This window comes from Pseudorca crassidens, chromosome X, assembly GCF_039906515.1.
Source record: "Pseudorca crassidens isolate mPseCra1 chromosome X, mPseCra1.hap1, whole genome shotgun sequence".
Lineage (NCBI taxonomy): Eukaryota > Metazoa > Chordata > Mammalia > Artiodactyla > Delphinidae > Pseudorca > Pseudorca crassidens.
The window spans coordinates 91,747,051-91,769,706 of record NC_090317.1 but is presented as its reverse complement, the minus strand read 5'-3'; the positions used below and the strand labels follow the sequence as shown (position 1 = coordinate 91,769,706).

Sequence of the window (22,656 nt, the reverse complement as noted above, 5' to 3'; positions counted from 1 at the left end):
AACTCTGAAAAAGAAACAACTTTATTGAGGTATAATTTAGGATCCATATTTAAATTGTACAGTTCAATGACCTTTTTAAAAAAAACAAAAGTTTATTCTTAAATGTACAACAGGCTCCAAGACAACACTTCATTCTAGATATGGGTGGCAACAGATGTTATGGCAGGGAACCCAGATGTTTAAACAGGAATGGAATTAAGGATCACCTCAATGACCTTTATTAAATTTACCTAGTTGTGCAACCATCATCACAATCAAGTTCTGTAACATTTCAATCGCCCCAATAAGATTCCTTGTACTAATTAACAGTTAATGACGATTCCCATTCTCACACCCAGACAACCACTAATCTACAGATCTCTGTATTTTACTTTTGCGGACATTTCATATAAATACAATAGGCAAATACAATATTAGATCTTCTGTGTCTCACTTCTTTCACTTAGCATATTTTTGAAGTTCATCCATAGTTGAACAGTTCATGCTGTAGTATTTATTAGTATTTGTTCTTTTTTATTGCTGAATATACCACATTTTGTTTATCTACTTGCTGGTTGATGGACATTTGGATTGTCTCCACTTTTTGTCTTGTATGAATAATGCTGTTATGAATATTCAAGTGTAAGTGTTTGCACGAAAACATTACATATCTTTTGGGTAGATAATGGGAATGGCAGTACTGGGTCCTCTGGTAAATTTATGATCAACTTTTTAAGAAACTGCCAAACTTCTCCAAAATGGCTATACCATTTTAATGCAGTCACACCAGAAATGTAGGAAAGTTCCTGATTTTCCATATCCTTGCCAACATTTATTATAATTGTTTTTTTTATTTTAGCCGTTTTAGTACATATAAAGTGGTATTTCATTGTGGTTTTAGTTAGAATTTCTCTAATGACTAGTGATGTTGGGCATCTCTTCATGTGCTTATTTGTATATATTTTTTGGTGAAATATCTCTTCAAATCTTCAGCCTAATTTTAAACTGGGTTGCTTGTCCTCTTTTTATTGAGTTGTAAGTGTTCTGTATATATTCTGGATACAAGTCCTTTATCAGGTAAATGATTTACAAGTGTTTTCTCCCTGTCTGTGCTTTGTCTTTTCATTTTCTTAATGGTACCTTTTGAAGTTTTAAACCTTTTTCATTTTGATGAAGTCTAATTTATCATTTTTTCTTTATGGATCATGCTCTTGGTGTCCTACTTAAGAATTCCTTGCCTAGTACAAGGTCACAGAGATTTTTCTCCTATGTTTTCTGCTAAAACTTTTATAGTTTTAGCTTTTATATTTACATATCTGATCCATTTTTTGGTTAATTTTTAGTATGGTGTGTAGAGTTAAATTCATCTTTTTGCATGTGGATATGTAATTATTCTTGCACCAAATGTTGAAAAGACTTTTCTTTCCCCAATGAATTGCCTTCACACTTTTGTAAAAAATATTTTTACCGTAAGTATCAGGGTTTATTCCTAGACTCTCTGTTCTGTTCCATTGATCTATGTCTCTATCCCCATGCCAGTACCATACTGTCTTGATTACTGTAGTTTTATAGTTTTGAAATTGGGAGGTTACTGTCCTTCCACTTTGCTTTTTAGCAAATTCCTGTTTGTTAATCTTGGTCTTTTCTATTTCTATATAAATATTAGGATTAGCTTATCAATTTCTGGGGAACAAAGTCTGCTGGAAATTTGATAAAGTTGTGTTGAATTTGTAGATCATGTGATTTTTCTTCTTTACCTTGTATATATAATATGGTAGATTGCGTTGACTGATTTTTGAATGTTGAAGCAGCCGTATATCACTGGAATAAACCCCACTTGGTCATGATGTATAATCCTTTTATATGTTGCTGAATTCATTTTGCTAATATTTTGTTGAAGATTTTTACATCTATGTTCATGAGAAATGTTGGTCTGTAGTTTTATTTTCTTGTGATGTGTTTGTATGGCTTAAGTATCAGGGTAATACTGGCCTCATAGAGTTGGGGAGTGTTCCTTCCTCCTCTATTTTCTGAAAGATTTTGTGGAGTGTTGATATTATTTCTCCTCAAATGTTTAATGCAATTAACCAGTTAAACCATCAAGCTTTGGGCATTTTTGTGTGGAAAGATTTAAAGTTACTAATTGCTTACTATTGCTGGTGAGATGTAAAATGGTACAGTCACATGAGAGCCATGCCTGGGTTTCAGATCTGAGATATCAGTCAACTGTCTTGGGAAGATGGTGAGATTGGAGGATAAGGAAATAAAAATTAAATCACACTGAGATATCACTATACATCCACCATAATGGCTACAGTAAAAATGATGGAAAATACCAAGTGTTGACAAGGATGTGGAACAAATAGAACTCATATACTGTGCTGGTGGGAGTGTACATTGGCAAAGCCACTTTGGAAAACTAGTTTTATAAACTAGCTGAGCATGAACACCATATAGCCTGGCAGTTCAACTCCTAGATGTATACCTAACAGAAGTTCATAAATATGTTCACCAATAGACAGGTACTAAAGTATTTATAGTAGCAGTATTCCCAATAGCCCCAAGCTGCAAACAACACAAATGTCCATTAATAATAGAATGGATAAATATATTGTAGAGTATTCACAGAATGGAATAAAACATGACAATAAGAATGAATTATCCATAACTACATTCAACAATATGGACAAATCTCATATTTACAGTGTGAATGAAAGAAGATAGACACTTAAGAGTATATTACCAAAATATGCAATATAATTGTTTGACTCAATTTATATAAAATACCAAGCAGACAAAGCTATTTAAGTCAGGGTAGTGTTCACCTGGTGGGGTAGGTGGACAGTAAGGCCTGGAAGGGAGCACAGGGAGTTTTTCTGGGGTGCTGGTCATGTTCTGTTTCTTGATCAGTGTTCAGTTTGTGAGAATTCATTGAGCTGTATGCTTATGATATATGCATTTTCTGTATGCATACTTTAATAAAAAGGTTTAAAAACAAAATAAAATTACATGCTAAAAAGAAAGCCCCTTTCTTATGAGTATTGCAAAAAACATTTAATTGAAATCAAGAAAGCGTTTATATATCAGTGCTTTAAAAAAAGCAGTGATCTTTCTAGAGAAGTCTTCCAGTTATTCAACTATAATAAACTATAATCATATCTTAGGCTAAAAAACTACAATGCAACATGACTTTATCCCATAGCAATGTACACAAAATTACTCTTAATGTGCATGTAGGAAATGAATATATCAAATTAACTAAATTGGAAGAAAAACCACCAAAGTTTTATGTATTGAAATCCAATTTCTTAACCATTGTTTTTCAAACAGAAATCCCAAAGAAAGCAGAAGCTTCAGTGGATGAGATGGGAAGTCCAGAGTGTTGTGGCTCAGTTTCATTGTCTTAGGGTCAGTTACTAAGGGGATAAGAAGTTTATGGCCTGCAGCTTACATAAATGATAGCTTTTTTGGTACAGGTTAGAAGGTATGCCTACCATTTTCGAGTGTGAGTCACCTGCTGCCACAGCATAGAATTAATGAGGGAACAATTGCCACCTTTAGGTGTGTGTAACATTTAATAACTCTATTCCTGTAACATAGGCTAGAGATATGCTTAATTTGCCAATGCATAAAGTCAGACTTTAAGTTTAAAAATTCTATTTAATTAAAAAAAATACCATGGTGACTTCTCAAAGGGAAGAGAAAGAATGGTTCCTCAGGGCAATATTTTCTGTGTCTTAAATGTCAATGATAACAAGAACTTCTGGCTTCTACTCATAGATCTATTATACATTCCCAAATTGGTTTTTGCCTTGACTTCAGTGCCCTGGAGGTGTTTGAACAATGAATACTCTTCTCCCCACCCTAGAAAGTTGAAAAAAATGGCCAGTATTAAGGACTTTTACATCCCAAGGTATGAAGGACAAATCTGTGCTGAATTTATAAAGCCCTTTATCCAAAAAGTGAAACACAGGAGATTACAAGTCATCTCCTGGGGTTTCTATTTCTACCATTTGCAGGAGATTGAGAGTACCTGTGTGAATCATAAAACCAAACAGGGCTATTGCTCAAATGCTTTATTGAAGTGTCTCCCTATGCATATAATTGCATATCAACTTGTATTCCACCTGACTGAAGGATACTTGGCTTTGTTTGCCTTCTGTTCACTTAGGCTGTTTGTAGTCTGTCATATCTACTCCCCCTGCACAATGATTGATGCATCAGGCACTCCTCATCTCTCCACTATGAGACAGCTGATGCATATCCAGTTGTGATTTCCAGCTGAAGGCATTTTCAGTCACTGGCTTTATAGAGTTTTTCTCCACTATGAGTTTTCTGGTGTTTAATGAGATTTGACCTGTCAGTGAAGGCCTTCTGACATTCTGTACAAGCATAAGGTTTCTTCCCTGTATGAATTATCTGATGCAAACTTAGTGTTGCTTTCTGGATGAAAGCTTTCCCACATTTACTGCATTCATAGTGTCTCTCTCCAGTATGAGATTTCTGATGGATAGTGAGGCGTGATTTCCAGGTGAAGGTTTTTCCACAGTCACTGCATTTATAGGGTTTCTCTCTAGTATGGATTTTCTGGTGTGTTATGAGATTTGACCTGTCAGTGAAGGCCTTTCCACATTCAGCACATATATTGGGTTTCTCTCCTGTGTGAATCTTCTGATGCACCCGGAGTTGTGACTTCTTCGTGAAGCATTTCCCACAGTCACTACATTCATAAGGCTTCTCTCCAGTATGAATTCTATGATGTGCAATGAAGTGTGATTTCTGGATGAAGGCCTTCCCACATTCAGGACAAGCATAGGGTTTCTCTCCTGTATGGATTCTCTGATGCACACTGAGTGTTGATTTCTGGATAAAGGCTTTCCCACATTCATTGCATTCATAGTGTCTCTCTCCAATATGAGATTTCTGATGTATTTTGAGGCGTGACTTCCATATGAAGGCCTTTCCACAGCCATTGCATTTATAGGGTTTCTCTCCAGTATGAGTTTTCTGGTGTTTAATGAGATTTGACTGATCACTGAAAGCCTTTCCACATTCGGCACACATATACGGTTTCTCTCCAGTATGAGTTTTCTGATGTGTAGTGAGATTTGTCCTATGAGTAAAGACCTTTCCACATTCTGTACATATATAAGGTTTTTCTCCTGTATGAATTCTTTGATGCACATGGAGTTGTGATTTCTTAATGAACGATTTCCCACAATCGCTGCATTCATAAGGTTTTTCTCCAGTATGAATTCTCTGATGTGTATTGAAATGGGATTTCTGGATGAAGGCCTTCCCACATTCAGTGCATACATAAGGTTTCTCTCCTGTGTGAATTCTTTGATGCATCCTGAGTGCTGATTTTCTTGTGAAGGCTTTCCCGCATTCACTGCATGCATAGTGTTTCTCTCCAGTATGAGTTTTCTGATGTATATTGAGGTCAGAATTCTGGGAGAAGCCTCTTCCACATTCACTGCATTCATAAGGTTTTTCTCCTGTATGAATTCTCATATGTCTAAAGAGATATGATCTGTGGAAAAAGGCTTTTCCACATTCACTGCATTTATAGGGTTTCTGCCCAGTATGAATTTTCTGATGTGTAATGAGGTTTGACCTGAGTGTAAAGGCCTTCCCACATTGAGTACATATAAAAGGTTTCTCTCTTGTGTAAACACTTTGAGGTACCTCAGTTTGCGGCTTCTGAGTGAAGACGTTCTCACGCTTGTTGCATTCATGGGATTTTTCTCCAGCATGAATTCTCTGATGCTCAAAAAGATGTGACTTTTGGGTGAACGTCTGTACGTATTGAGTACACACATAAAGTTTCTCTTCAGTATGAATTTTCTGATGGTGGGTGAGAACTTGTTTGTGGCCAAGATGTTTTTCACATTGATTAAGTTCACAGGAGTTTGCTCTTGTATTAGCATTCTCATTCTTAGTAGAGGAAGAGCTATGGGCAAAATTGTTACCATTTCTAAAAATTTTATCAAAGTTCTTTGTTGCATTGCTTTTATTATGATTATGTAAGTTTAAAGTATGCTTCAAACTCTTTCCAAATGTGTCATAGTTATGGAGTCTTTTAATGGAAGGAACAAGCCTGGTACTCACGTGAATTATTTTTTCAATGTTTTTACATTCATAGCCCCTCTCCTTAATCAATACTTTCACATGACTTAAAGGGTTATTTTGGTTTTCTTGATATCTCTCTAGCCGGTCATTATCTTGCCACAGTTCTTCTACAATGGAACACAATGAATCTTTTCCTATGGACTGACCAAATTTCTCACAGTGTAATGAAACTTCTCCAGAAATTCTCTGTTGTTGGGTTTGCCCATTATCCTCATCTAAAAAGAAAGAGAAAAAAATGAAAATGACTCCAGAATAATTATCAGAGAATAGAGGGTACATGGAGTTTGGACAGGATGAACAGAGAAATGGAAGAGTCCTTATGACAATAATGAAAATAGTAATATGAAATTCTTCTAGAACACTTACTCTATGTAAAACAATTATATACCATTTATGATGCACCAGGCACTTCCAAGCGCTTTACACAAAGCAGCTCATTTAATCTTCACTAAACTCTAAGAGGTAGCTATCATTATCAATCATGTTTCACAGATGAGAAAACAGAAGCACAGAGAAGTTATGTAACTTGCTGAAGATCAAATAGCTAAATAGGGCTTCCCTGGTGGTGCAGTGGTTGAGAATCTGCTTGCTAATGCAGGGGACATGGGTTCGAGCCCTGGTCTGGGAGGATCCCACATGCCACGGAGCAACTAGGCCCGTGAGCCACAACTACTGAGCCTGCGCGTCTGGAGCCTGTGCTCCGCAACAAGAGAGGCCGCGATAGTAAGAGGCCCACGCACCGTGATGAAGAGTGGCCCCCGCTTGCCACAACTAGAGAAAGCCCTCGCACAGAAACGAAGAAGCAACACAGCAAAAAAAAAAAAAAAAAAAAAAATCAAAAAAATAGCTAAATAAATAAGAGATGGGATTTGAACCTGGGAATCTATATCCACTATGTAGGAAGTCAGGACAGTGAGTAGAGTAACCAGAAGAAGAAACTGAAGTCTGTTAAAGGTAAGCCTGAATGGAAGAAATATTTCAGAATGTATGTCCTTATTACATATTAGGTCTAAAATATTAATAATCTCTCTGCTTCCTCTTGCTTTTCCCTCTGAACCATTATGAGCATCTACATTAAATTTATAGTCCTCAACTACCAATTCCTCTATATCTATAGGAAAAATATATGCTTTCAACAAGTGTCAAATAGGAGAGGGCAAACCATCTATGGCAGAAACTGCAAGCCATCCACCAAAATCTATTCACCTCTTCTTTTATAGTAATAGAACACAGCTGGACATTACGTTTACCAGTCTCACTTTGTCCTCACCAGTGGAATATGAGCAGAAGTGATATGTACCACTCCTAGGCCAGGCTTTAAGACAGTGGGCAAATCTCCCCCGTTCCCCCTTCCCCAGCCCAGAGGACTCAACAATGACCCAACCTCAACCACCCAGCTGACAACAATACTCTAGGAGATGGCAGAGCAATAACTTGGAACATGGTCCTTGAATGACCCAACAAGATCAGAGTTGATTTGTTGAATGCACCCATTCACCTGAGAATGCTTATGTAAGAGAGGACACAGTTATATTAAGCTTGTTGCTTTGCTCCTCTGTGCATATTCAGAAGGTATTGTCCTTGATATCAGCTCTAATTTTAGTACACCTCTACGGAGGTTATATCTGCTATGAATGTATAAAGCAGACACAGTACCACTCATATTGATACCAAATTTGGCACAGTTTTGTGTTATAACAGAGAGAATTAACACACAGAGCCTGAAATTATTAACATTTCATGCAATTATCTTCCCTTTCCAAATATAATCTATGATCTTTTGAATTCTTCTGATCAAATATTTGAAGGATCCTTCTGAAAGAGAGAAAAATATCCTCCTCTGCCTATCTCCCCAAATTCAATAAATTTAAGTTTACTAAATATTTTCCATGCTTGGCTTCAGAAAACTGAAAAGTAAGTGTTACAGTTATCAATTTTTTGCCTTTCAACCCCCAATTCACCCTTCCTTGTCTGCTCTACAAAAATGGATCTGAGTCTTTTTTCCTTTGCCATCTGGCATGATGTAGAACCTTGTCAATACAGGGTGATGGGGAAACACTGGAGGAAGGGATTTTGCTTCCTGGTTCTAGTGAGCTCACTCAGCAGGCTCCTCCAGCAAGGGCAGCTTGTCTATTACCAGGCTTCAGCAGTGTGGTGGCTTCAGCAGCATCTGGCTCCTAATGCACATGCAGCTTCCCAGGCACCCAGATCTTGCAGTGCAGGTCACTTCTTTAGCACCCAGCTCCTGCCACTCATATGGCTTCCCAAGCGCCCAGCTTCTGCAGTGCATTGCAGCCAGAAGCACCCAGCACCCAGCAGTTTATCCTGGCACCCCTCTCAGATGGCTTGTAGTGGAATATTGCCAATGAGACACTTCCCTATGATCAGCTTTTTCTGGAACCTCAGAGGGTAGATTTCCAGTAAGTTCAACCAGTGTGGCATGACAGCTGCCATGCTGTGAGCCATGGATATGCCTTCCCTATAAGGTCTGGATTCATCCCTGGGAAGCAGGGGAGGCGCTTCCTTGGGTGTTCCTTCACAACCTTAGAGATACTCTCCCACACTAATTTGCTATTCCTTTATTCTTTAGACTTCTCTTTACTTTTGCTGGCTAATCCCTTGTTACCTCAATCCCACAATAGCTAATAATTCTTTTTTTCAAATTTATTTATTTATTTATTTTTGGCTGCGTTGGGTCTTTGTTGCTGCACGTGGGCTTCCTCTAGTTGCAGCGAGTGGGGGCTACTCTTTGTTGTGATGCGTGGGCTTCTCATTGCAGTGGCACTAATAATTCTTTGTTAAACTTTCCATGTTCAAATTAGTATGTGGTTTCTCTCTCCTGATTAGGTCCCAAGTTATACAATAAGAAACAGGCTTTTTTTTCAGTGTAAGAATGGATCTTTTTAAAAATTCTTTTTCATTATGGTTTATCACAGGATATTGAATATAGTTCCCTGTGCTATACAGTTAGACCTTATTGTTTATCCATTCTATATATAATAGTTTGCATCTGTTAATTCCAAACTCCCAGTCCACCCCTCCCCCACTCGGCAACCACAAGTATGTTCTCTATGTCTGTGAATCTGAGAAATAGGCTCTTAATTCTGGGAGCTTTCTAAAAAACTTAGAGGTAAAAAAAGCCTTAGTTACCACACAGTCTAAAATCCTATGTTTTTCTGTGAGTTCCTATGGGATGGAGGATGAGAAAAAAGAAAGAGCCATATAATCTGGAGTAATTAAGAGCCATTTCATGAAATAGTGAAATCTGATCACAAGGTGAAAATGTATCATCTAAATATATAGAGCACAGAATAAAGAGTCAGATTAGGGGAACACTATCAAATATGGCAGACATCAAGAAAACATTAAAAATGCACAGCAAAGGAAACAATCAACACAATGAAAAGGCAACCTATGGAATGGGAGAAGATATTTACAAGTCATATATCTGATAAGGAGTTAATATGCAAAATATATAAAGAACATATACAGCTCAATAGCAGAAAAAAAACTGATTAAAAAATGGGCAGAAGAATTGAACAGTTTTCCAAAGAAGACATACAAATGGCAAACAGGTACATGAAAAGGTGCTTGATAGCAGTAATCCTCAGGGAAATGCAAGTCAAAACCACAACGAGATAACACCTCACACCTGTTAGAATGGCTTTCATCAAAAAGACAAGAGATAACAAATGCTGATGAGGGTGTGGAGAAAAGGGAACACTTGTGCACTGTTGATGGGAGTGTAAATTGGTGCTGCTACTATGGAAAACGTATGGAGTTTCCTCAAAAAATTCAAAAGAGACCTATTGTATGATCCAGCAATTCCACTTCTGGGTATATATCCCAAGGAATTGAAATCAGGATCTCTTAGAGATATCTGCACTCCCATGTTCATTGCACCATTATTCACGATAGCAAGATATGAAAACAACCCAAGTGTCTGTCCACACTGAACAGATAAAGATGTGGTATATACATACAATGGAATATTATTCAGCCATGAGAAAGAAGGACATTGTGCCATTTGCTACAACTTGTCTGAATGTTGAGGGCATCATGCTAAGTGAAATAAGTCAGAGAAAGACAAATACTGCATGGTATTATCACTTGTATGTGGAATCTAAGAAAGCCAAACTCAGAGAAGCAGAGAGTAGAGTGGTGGTTCCCAGGGACTGGAGGGTGGAGGGAATGGAGAGCTATTGGTCAAAGGGTACAAACTCTCAGATATAAGATGAACAAGTTCTGGGAATCTAATGTGCAGCATGGTGACTATAGATAATGATACTGTGTCATATACTTGAATGTTGCCTAGAGAGTAGACCTTAAATGTTCTCACCACAAAAAAGAAATGGTAACTATGTGATGGGATGGAGGTGTTGGCTAATGCTATGGTGGTAACCAGTTTGCAATATATAAATTATCAAATCATTTATATATTTGGATTGGAAGAGTTGATAATGTTAAGATGTTAATTCTCTCCAAACTGACTTACAGATTCAATGTAATCACAATCAAAATTCACTTTCATAGAAATTGAAAAATTGACTGTAAAATTCAAATGGATACACAAAGTACTTAGAATAGCCAAAACAATTTGAAAGAGAAGAACAAAGTTGGAGGACTAATATGACACGATTTCAAATTTATTACATAGCTACACTTATCAAGACAGTGTGGGAATGGTGTAAAGATACATGAATAGATCAATGGAACAGAATGAAGAGTCCAGAAAGAGACCCACATATATATGACAACTGATCTTCAATAAAGGTGCAAAGGCAATTCAGTTGAGAGAAGGATAGCTTTTTTTAAAAATAAATGATGCTGAAATGATTGGATAGCCATGTGCAAAAATGAACAAACACAAAACTCTGATCCATACTTTAAATCACATATAAAAATTAATGCAAAATGCATCACAGAACTAAATGTAAGACCTAATTTTTGGGGGGACCTTGGATTAGGTAAAGATTTCTTAGATACAACACCAAAAACACAATCCATAACATAAGAAAAAAGATAAATTAGACTTTGTCCAAATTTTAAGTGCCTCATGAAAGACACTGATAAGCAAATAAAAAAATTCGCAAAACACATACCTGATAAATAACTTGTGGCCATAATATATAATGAACTTTCAAAACTCAACAATAAGAAAACAATGTTCCCTATAGAAAACTGGGCAAAAGATTTGTACAAACACTTCACCAAAGAAGATATATAGATGTCAAATATTAGATATTATGGAAATGCCAATTAAAACCACAGTAAGATACAACTATCTTACTATTAGAATGGCTAAAAGTTTTAAAAATGGACAATTCCAAGTGCTGGTGAGAATGCAGATCAACTGGAACTCTCATACATAGCTGGTCAGAATTGAAAATTGTATAGCCACTTTGGAAAAGTTTGGCAGTTTCTAGTAAAGTTAAACATATACTTACCATATAGCCCAGCAATCTGACTCCTAGGTATTTACCCAAGTGAATGAAATCTTATCATCACACAAAATATGGAAACAAATATATAAACATAGCACCTTTATTCATAAACACCCAAACTGGAAACCATCCAAATATCCTTCAGCTGGTGAATGGATAAACTGTGATACATCCATACTATGGAATACTACTCAGAAATAAAAAAGGAACAAACTATGGAAAACACAACAGTAGGAATGAGTTTTGAATGCTTTATGCTAAGTGAAAGAAGCCAGGCTCAAAAAGCTTCATACTGTATGATTCCATTTATATGACATTCTGAAAAAGGCAAAACTATAGAGACAGAAAAGACATCAGTATTTTCCAGGTCTGGAAGTGGTGGGAAGAAGTAACAATAAAGGGACCTGAGGTAATTTTTGTTCTATATCTTGATTGTGGTGGTGGTTACATGACTGTATGCATTTGTCAAAACTCATAGAATTATTATTATTATTTTGGCCATACCACGTGGCTTACGGGCTTTTTGTTTCCCATCCAGGGATCAAACCCAGGCCCCGGCAGTGAAAGCACTGGGTCCTAACCACTGGACCGCCAGGGAATTCCCCAAAACTCATAGAACTATTAACATAAATAAACCTCATAGAATCATAAAATATGTTAAAAATGGACTTGAGCATAGGTTATACAAAATATACAGATACACATTTGAATTCGAAATACATGGCCATGTTGTTTGCCTCTCTGAATGAAGAGTTTAATTGTCACATGCTAAGTCATGGGGAATAATTGTAGGTTTTTTCATAAAGCTAATGTCAAGATAAATAGAACATTTTAGGCAATGAAATTTATCGTTAGCTTTTGAAGTGAACTAATAAAAAGAATGGAATCAGCAAATACAATCAGTAATAGAAAAATTATAATCCAGGCGTAAGAAAATATGGAGCTGGTTTTGGGTGATATTGCTGGGAACTAAGAAGATGAACTGAGAACTGAAAATGATATTCTCAGAAATGGAAAAGCAGTAGGAACTGTAGAGTGATTAACTTAAAAATGACAGAAATATTTAAGAAACACTGACAAATGTGAGAAAAGTTGGAAGGTGAGAAGGGTTTCTGATACATGAGGTAATGATTCCAATTTCTGATGTAGTGAGGAGCAAGAGAAACATCTCAATGGAACTTTCGGGGTAGCTAAATGTAGTACTAAAGTACCAGGGAAGAACAGATTGGAGATGTCAAAAACAGAGTCATCAGAATTTCAGGATGGATGAATCCTTGCATGTATATGAAGAAAAGACTGGTGAACAGTAGACAGGGTCCGTAGGGCAACCTCATTTATGGGGATAATGAGGAGAAGGCTGGAAAAGGGGGCAAATAATAAATTGGATGCAAATCAGTATGAAACAGACAGGAAGCAAATCAAAACTAGGGGAACATGAGCAAGGTCACTCATAGGAGAGAAACTCAAAGAGACCACAAATGGTCAATAATGAAATGCTCAAACTAGGTATTGGAGAAATGAGAAATAAAAAATGAGATATCACTTTATACCCATAGTTGGCGCCAAAATGAGAAACTCTGGTAATATTAATTCTTGGCAGAAACTCGAGGAAAGCAAGAACCCTGTGCCCTATTGCTGGGAGAGTAGATTAGTGCAGCCAATTCAAGAAGAATACGGTGGTGCTCAAATTCAGTATGAGAATATGCAATGATCAGGCAAAGCCTCTCTTCTATATACATCCCTGAGAAATTCTCACACTCTAAGAGAACACCTGTGTAGAAATTTATTGTAGAGTTGTTTGTCTTAAATGGGAGCTAACGGAAACCTAGGTTTCACCACTGGGTGTATGGTTCAATAAGATGTGGTGCTAGCACACTGTGCCATACTATGCAGCAATTTGAACGAATGAAGCCAGATGAGCACTGCAATATGGACAGACCTTAGGGGTGAGTGAAAAAAAGGAACATAATTAAGACATGTAGCACAGGGACTTCCCTGGTGGTCCAGTGGTAAAGAATCTGCCTTCCAATGCAGGGGATGCGGGTTCTATCCCTGGTCGGGGAACTAAGATCCCATATGCCCGGGGGGCAACTAAGCCCACGCACCACAACTACTGAGCCTGTGCACCCTGGACCCCATGTGCCACAACTAGAGAGAGAAAACCCAAACGCCACAACTAGAGAGAAGCCCACGAGCCACAGCTAAAAAGAAGCATGAGCACAGCAATGAAGAGACTGCAGGCCATAACCAAACATCCTGCATGCCTTAATGAAGATCCTGTGTGCTGCAACTAAGACCCGACACAGCCAAAAAAATAAGGAAAATAAATAAATTTTAAAAATGTATAAACAAAGAGTGTTTAAAAAAAAAGACATGTAGCACAATATAATTTATATATACTAAAAATACATACTTATAAACCAATACTTCAGGCTTTAAGAGAATATCATACAAATTCAAAGATCAAACACATTAGATCTGTTGCCTTTGGGAGGAGGCATAAGGGATGGATATGAGGAATTGGAATAAAAGGGCAGAAAATTTAAAATACCTAATGTACAAGAAAAGAACCTAAGATAAGGGGGTGGGAGTGAAGTAGGAAGAATAAAAAGTCCCTAGGTAAGATAGGGTAGTATGTATGTGATCCATGGTACAGAGATTAGAGACAGCTTTCTTATCAAAAAGCCAAGCAAAGAAGACAATGGGTATCGGCAAGGGTCATACTTGGAGAAAGCATTCAGATATTGGAGGGGCTCTGCCAACTCTCTCCAAACAACTCCAAATGCTTCGAGCCTTCAAGATAAGATATCTTCAGAGCCTTTCAAAGGCATCAGCCTCTTCTAGAGAAACTGAGATCTATTTCCATGTCCCCCATCTGCCTAGGTCACACTCACTCACCTGAGCAGCTCTGGTGTGGGGTTTCCTCCTCCAACGTCCATGGCCCCTCTCCTTGCTCCAACTTGAAGATGACCTCTGGTTTGGGAACTTGGTACCCTGTTAACAGGACATGATACAGGATTGGGTCCAGCTAATTGGGTTTTGGGGCCTTTCAATGACACTTCCATTTGCTCTTCAGGAAAGTAATCCCATTTCACTGGGAGTAGAGTAATAATCACAGATGTGAAAAAGGACTGAAGAACCTCGGGCAAATCAAGGATGACACCATCACACACTTCAGATGCCCCAGAGCATTCAGCAGCTGAGAATGGAAGCAGCCTTTCTGAGGCCCCTGGCTGTGCTTACCCACTGAGCGCAGGTGGCTATAGTTCTCCAGCGTCACATCCCGGTACAGGAGCCTCTGAGCAGGGTCCAAGTGCTGCCACTCCTCCCTGCTGAAGTCCACAGTCACATCCTTGAATGACACCTGTAACAACACAGTCCTGTTCAAGGTGACATGGTCAGCACTGGAGGATGGAGGGAAGAGGAATAGGAAGTTGTTTTTAATGACTTTTACCATAATGTATCATGTAGGATTTTCACCCAGCACCCAGTTTTGCATTTTATTTTGTGAGAGAGAAACATATTGAAGTATCTTGACATTCACTGTGTATTAAATTCATTCATTTATTCATTCAGTCCCTCTTTTTTCAAAAATGAGGATGAAAATAGGCTCTCTTTAAGTCCTCGAGTTAACGTAGGAACTACATACAATACATTTACTGGTTGATTATGTGCCAGGCAATGGCAATATAGAATTGACTAAAATATAAAACAACTTGGACAACCAACATAAGAAGATACAAAGGGGACTAAAAGGCATTTGGAAGAAATGTACTGGGGGAAAGGCAAAACAATAAAGCCTTTAAAAGATAACATAGAAAAAACCATAGTAGAGATGAATATCTTCATCATCTTGGATTATGAAAATAGTTCTCAAACAGGATGCAAAAAACATTAACCATAAAGAAAAAGATTGATGTCTGTCTCCAATGAAGAGACAGCATTTAAAAGACAGCATTATAAGAGGAAAAAAAAGAAAAGCCACCAAATAGAAGATATCGGCAACACATTACTGACAAAGGGCTCATATCTAGAGAATGTAAAGAACACTTACAAACCAATTTTTTTAAAAAAGAGAGAGATCACCAGTAGAAAAGTGGGCAAAAGGTATGAACAGGCATTTTACAAAAGAGGAAATCCAAGGCATTAATAAACACAAAAAGGGCTTAACTTCCTTAGTAACCAGGGAATGCACATTCAAACCATAATGAGTTACCATTACACAACCCCTACAATGTCTTCAGTGAAAAACACTGGCAATATCAAGGATGTGGAGAAAAAGGTACCCTTGTACACTGTTGTTGAGAATGTAAATTGGTGCAGCCACTGTGGTAAACAGTTCCTCAAAACACTAAAAACAGAACTACCATATGATTCAGCAATTCCACCCCTGGGTATATATCCAAAGAAAACAAAATGCTAATTTGAAAAGATACATGCACCCCAATGTTCAAAGCAGCACTATTTACAATAGCCAAGACATGGAAGCAACATAAATGTCCATCAACAGATGAATGGATAAAGAAGATGTGGTATATATATACAACAGAATACTACTTAGCCATGAAAAGAATGGAATTCTGCCATTTGCAACAACATGGGTGGACTCGTAGGGTATTATGCTAAGTGAAATAAGTCAGACGGAGAAAGCCAAATACCATATGATATCACTTATATGTGGAATCTAAAAAATAAAACAAACTAGTGAATATAACAAAAAACAGGAACAGACTAACAGACATAGAGAACAAACAAGTGGTTACCAGTGGGGAGAGGAAAGGGGCGAGGGGCAAGGTAGGGGTAGGGGATTAAGAGGTACAAACTACTATGTATAAGCATACAAGGATAAGCAACAAGGATATATTGTACAGCACAGGGAATATAGCCAACATTTTATAATAACTATAAATGGAGTATAACCTTTAGAAACTGTGAATCACTATGTTGTACACCTGAAACGTATATAATATTATAAATCAACTATACCTCAATTAAAAAGTTTTTTGAAGAACGGCAATATGAAGTGTTGAAGAGAACATGGTGCAACGAAAACTCTCATATGTCTAATGGAGCTGTAAATTGGATGACCATATTGGAAAACCTTTTGGCTTTACCTGGTAATGTTGAAATATGCATACACAAGGACACAGTGATTCCATCCATGGAAATATGCTCAATTGGAATATGTGCTCATGTGCAACAAGAGGCATGTTCAAGAGTATTTACAGCAGCATTATTCAAAATGTGTGTAATATTTCATGATAAAAAAGTTTAAAATTAACAGTAATTTTAAAAATCAGTGTTCAGCATAACAGTAACAGTATCTACTATCTGTGGAAAAATATGAAGGATATTTTCTTAGTTGCTTTTATTTGCATAATCTATAAGCATATACCACCCATCCACCCACCCACCCACCAACTAATCAAGACTGGTTTCTTGGTTAGGGAAATCTGTGGGACTGGGGGAAAGAACTATGTGAATGTATTACCTATTAAAAAATTAAGTTTAAAAGTTACCAATGGGCTCAAGATGGAACAGATACAATTCTCCCTATTTCTCCTGCTAAGTAGCTGGACATTATATATAAAAAAAAAGATAAGAAGACTGTCAGTTGGAGAGAAGGAGGCTAACTGCCTAGGGACCTTGGAACCTGAGGAGTGACACAGCAGTGATTTCCCTGAGTTTTCTTTTCACCCCATATATCTTGGACTGCGTGGTGGAGAAGCTGGCAACCCAGAATGCCAACTGGTGCAGATAAAAACAGTCCCAAGAAAGCCTGCTATCTCTAGCCAAAGTACCAGGAAAGGGCCAATGTAACAAGAAAGAAAAATTTAGATAATTACTGCCCTACTCCAGCCAAGCATCACAGAAAAAAGCTGCAGCTCCCATCCCAATTTTCATCAGCAAAGGCTGAGTGGGGAGCCTAGGTTTTCATCCCTGCCTGGGGATAATGAGGCCCCTCCCACACAGTGTCAATTTAGGCTATGTGGGGATCTTGAACTTCTACCCCCAACACAGTAATGAGGTACCTTTTTGTCTCCCCACCAGGGTGGTGTCAGAGGTGGTCTGGTGGGGAGCATGACATTCCACCTTCACCCAGGATCAACAAAGTGCTTGTCCCCTCTGGGGTGTCAAAGGAGGCTAATTAGGGACCTGAACTTCCACCTCCACCTGGCAGTAAGAAGGAGATTCTCCCTTTTTAGCAGAACAGTGTTGGAGGCAGACTGCTAAACACAAGATTTAAATAATATCCAGAGTCTCAGAGTGCCCAAAATATCCAGGACATAATTGAAAATCAGGCATCATGTGAAGAAGCAAGAAAATCTTAACTGGAATGAGAAAAGACAATCAACTGACACTGACACTGAGATGACACAGATGTTAGAATTATCAAGGATTTTAAAGCAGCCATTATAAAAATGCTTCAGGGATTTCCCTGGTGGCACAGTTGTTAAGACTCCGCACTCCCAATGCAGGGGGCCTGGGTTTGATCCCTGGTCAGGGAAATAGATCTCACATGCATGCCACAACTAAGAGTTCACATGCCACAACTAAGGAGCCTGTGAGCTGCAACAAAGGAGCTCACCTGCTGCAACTAAGACCTGGAGCAACCAAACAAATAAATAAATATTAAAAAAAAAGCCTGGCTATGCATTAGAGTCATCAGGGGAACATTTTGTCCCTGTGCTAACAGTACTTTGTTATTATTTTTTTAAAAATGCTTCAATATACTTAAATGCAAAACCAGAAAGTCTCAGAAAAAAAGATATAAAGAAGAACAGAATGGAAATTTTAGAACTGAAAAATAGAATAACTAAAATTTTAATATCAGTGTAAGAGCTCAACAGCAGAATAGAGAGGACAGAGGAAAGAATTAGAGAACTTGATGACAGAACAATAGAAATGATCCAATCTGAACAACAGAATGAAAATTGACTGGAAAAAAAATGAGCAGAGCCTCAGGGACCTCTGAGACTATAATAAAAGATCTGGCATTCATGTCATCAGAGTTCCAGAAAGAGAGGAGAAAGTGTGGGGCTGAAAAGTATTTGAAGAAATTATAGCTGAAAATTTCTCAAATTTGGCAAAAGATATCAACTTAGAGTTTCAAGAAGCTGAGCAAACCCCAAAAGGATAAACCAAAGAAATTATACGAAGACACATTATAGTCAAACTTCAGAAAACTAAAGAGAAAGAAAAAATCTTGAAATCAGCAAGAGAGAAATGACACCTTACCTATAGGGGAAAAACAATTAAAGTGACAGCAGATTTCTCACCCAAAACCATGGTGGAGCGAAGGAAGTGGCACAACATTTTTCAAGTGCTGAAAGAAAAGAACTGTCAACCCTGAATTCCATATCTGGCAAAATTATCCTTAAGAAATGAAGCAGCCATGGCCATTAAGTACATGAAAAGATGCTTAACATCATTAATTATCTGGGAAATGAAAATCAAAACCACAATGAGATACTACCTCACACTCACTAGGATGGCTAGAATCAAAAAGTCAGATAATAACAAGTGCTGATGAGGATTTGGAGAAATTGGAAACTTCATACAAACACTGCTGGTGGGAATGTAAACTGGTGCAGCTGCTTTAGAAAACAGTCTGGCAGTTCCTCAAATTATTAAACATAGAGTTATCATTTGACCTAGCAATTCTACTCCTAGATGTACATATATACTTGAGATAAATGAAAATATATATCTGCATAAAAACACGTACACGAATGTTTACAGCAGCATTACTTATAATAGCCAAAAGGTGGAAACAACCCAAATGTACATCAGCTGACAAATGAATAAACAAAATGTGATACACCTGCACAATGGAATATTATTCAGCCACAAAAAGGAAGGAAATACTGATACATGTTACTACATGTACATGCTACACTTCTTCCCTATCTATTTGCCTACCTACATATGTATCTGCTGACCTATTATGGACTAGTGACTTCCTACTTTATTCAGTGGGTTATAACCTATTACTATCATTATTTCTTTTGCTACTCAAATTGCCCCAGGTTTAGCCAGAGGGAGCTCCTTAAAAACATTATGCTGAGTCAAAGAAGCCGGACAAAAAGATCACATGTTATGTGATTCCATTCATGTGAAATGTCCAGAAGAGTAAAGTCTATAGAGACAGAAAGCATATTAATGTTTGCTTAGGGTTGGAGGAGGCAGGGAGGTGAGGTGGAGCAGAGTGATGGCTTAGGGGTATGGAGTTTCTTTTTGAGGTGATGAAAATGTTCTAAAATTGATTATAGTGATGGTTGCACATATCCATAACATAAACATAAACATACAAAAAACATAAAAATAAACATAAACATAAACATACAAAAAACATAAACATAAACATAAACATACAAAAAACATTGAATTGGACACTTTATTTTTAAAATAAATTTATTTATTTATTTTTATATTTGGCTGTGTTGGGTCTTTGTTGGTGCACACGGGCTTTCTCTTGTTGTGGAGCATGGGCTCTAGACACGTGGGCTTCAATAGTTGTGGCACACGGGCTCAGTAGTTGTGGCTCATGGGCTCTAGAGCGCAGGCTCAGTGGTTGTGGCACATGTTGCTCTGCGGCATGTGGGATCTTCCTGGATCAGGGCTTGAACCCATGTCCCCTGCATTGGCAGGCAGATTTTTAACCACTGCACCACCAGGGAAGTCCCTGAATTGGACACTTTAAATGGGTAAACTATGGTATGTGAATTATATCTAAATAAAGCTGTTACTAAGAAAGAAGAAATGAAGGGGAAATCAAGATATTCTCAGAAGAAGGAGAACTAAGAAAATATGTTGTCAGCAGACCTACCCTAAAAGAATGGCTTAAAGGAAGTTCTCTAAACAGAAAGGAGATGGTAAAAGAAGTCTTTGAACATCAGGAAAGAAGAAAAATGGAAAGAGAAAAAATATGTTTAAATACAATAGACTTTCCTTTTCCTCTTGAGTTTTCTAAATTATATTTGAAGGTCAAAGTAAAAAGTATAACATTTTTATGATGTGGATCTCCATGTATGTAGAGGAAATATTTAAGACAATTGTAATTGGTGAGGGTAAAGGGACTTAAAGGGAGCTAAGTTTTCTACACTTCACTCTAACTGGTAAAACGTCAACACCAGTAGAGACCTATGTGGTGATGGAATAGTTCTGTATCTGGATTATTGTACAGGAATCTACACATGTGTAAAATGGCAGAGAACGACACGCACACCGCAGAAATGTCAATTTCCTATTTGTGATAATTGTACTCTAGTGACAGAGGATGTAATCATTAGGGGAAACTGGGTAAAGAGTTACATGAGACCTCTCTGTACCATCTTTGCAACTTCCTATAAATGTATAATTATTTCCAAATAAAAAGTTTTAACAAACTACTAAATTATCCTCAGAAAGATTGGAGTAGGGGACACAGCAAAAAAGATCAAGATGCTATTAAAAAGGAGCACTCACAGGAGTTCCCTGGTGGTCTAGTGGTTAGGATTTGGCACTTTCACTGCTGTGGCCAGGGTTCAATCCCTGGTCGGGGAACTGAGACCCAGCAAGCCGTGCAGCACAGCCAAGAAAAGAGATAAAAAATGGGTGGAATTCACTTCTTTCCTCTCTATCTGCCTACCTATGTATTATAGAGTCTGGTCACTTCCTACTTTATTCAGTAGATGATAATCTATTACTATTATGATTTCTTTTGCTACTCATATTGTCCCAGATTTGACCAGAGGGAGCTCCTTCAAAGTGGCTCCTGTGTCATTTTGACATGTTCCCATCTTTTGAGTGCTTCATTACTTCCCAGCATAATGAGTTCTTCCAGAATCATTTTGTACTTTCTCTGTTCCAACCCTGGAGTCAGTCATATCTCCAAGAAGCTCTAGTTCCTATTAGTGACAAATGGTAACTCAAGGTGTGCTCATTGTGCCTGGCATATAATTGTCATTTCAGCAGTCAGAGAAAGGAATTTTTTCCTTATAGGAGAATGCCAACTAATCAATATAGAAGAAATGATGGAATTAGAAAAACACCATTAGGGAAATAGCACCGTAATTAATTGTTACAGGCAAGAATCATTGCTAGATGCTACAATCAGCGGACAAAAGCATGAGAAATAGTCTCAATGTATACATAGTCTCAATGTATCTCCCCACAACCTAGTTGTTAATTACAAAGAGAAATATAGTAACTTTACAGTACCTGACAGATGCCATTTTAGCCAGGTGATCAAAGTTAACATTATCAATAAAGGACAAATTGGTATTGAATTCTTGCCAATGTGAGGCACTGAGAAGAACACAGCATCATTTCTGTGATATTTGACAAAAATGAAAAACCTGAATCTAATTATGAGGAAGCAGGAAAAAAACCCCAAATTGAGGGACATTCTTCCAAATGGTGTCATGAAAGTCAAGGAAAGGCTAAGGAACTGTTTCAGATTAAAGGGTAAAGGGACATGACAACTAAACATAATACATGAGCCTGGATTGGATCCTGGATCAGGGGGAAATACTATAAAGGATGTTATCGTGACAACTGGGAAAATTATTTACAAATTGTATGTTAGTGAAACCGAGCAGGACCCTGTGGGGCTCCTGGGAATGGAAGCCTTTCTGTCCCCTGTTCTTTTTTTTTTTCAAGATTTTTGTATTTATTTATTTGGCTATGCTGCATGGCTTGTGGGATCTCAGTTCCCCGACCAGGGATTGAACCTGGGCCCTGGCAGTGAAAGCCTGGAATCCTAACCACTGGACCACCAGGGAACTCCCTGTCTCACATTTCTTGTTTGTAGGGAATAGATTCCAGCCTCCATGACCTTCCCTGACTTCCAAAGGGCAGATTTGAACAGTTGCTAATCAGTTAAGGGAGGGGATGCAGAGACAAAGGAGAAGCAGCCAAAAAACAATAGTGCAGCCTTGGGGCAGGGTCCTGGTTCCCCCTCAAGGGATACACATAATATCTTTGAGCTCTTTACAGAACTAAAACCCCCAACAAATGGAAGGTGTTAGCATTCTTCATTCCAGAGAAGACCACATGAGGCCAGATTAAAGGAACCAGAGAAGCTCATCAAGAGACTACCTGAGACCAGATTAAAGGA

At 37.8% G+C, this 22,656-nt stretch overlaps 1 protein-coding gene across 1 annotated transcript in view; it reads right to left on the bottom strand.

Annotated features, from left to right (window-relative positions):
* ZNF41 (zinc finger protein 41) overlaps positions 1 to 22,656 on the bottom strand; it is a 59,145-nt gene continuing 36,489 nt past the window's right edge. The window contains 4 exon segments of the mRNA XM_067722814.1: positions 1 to 4,275; positions 4,277 to 6,326; positions 14,454 to 14,549; positions 14,799 to 14,919. Coding sequence (XP_067578915.1) covers positions 4,200 to 4,275; positions 4,277 to 6,326; positions 14,454 to 14,549; positions 14,799 to 14,919 — 2,343 coding nt within the window. The 3' untranslated portion in view covers positions 1 to 4,199.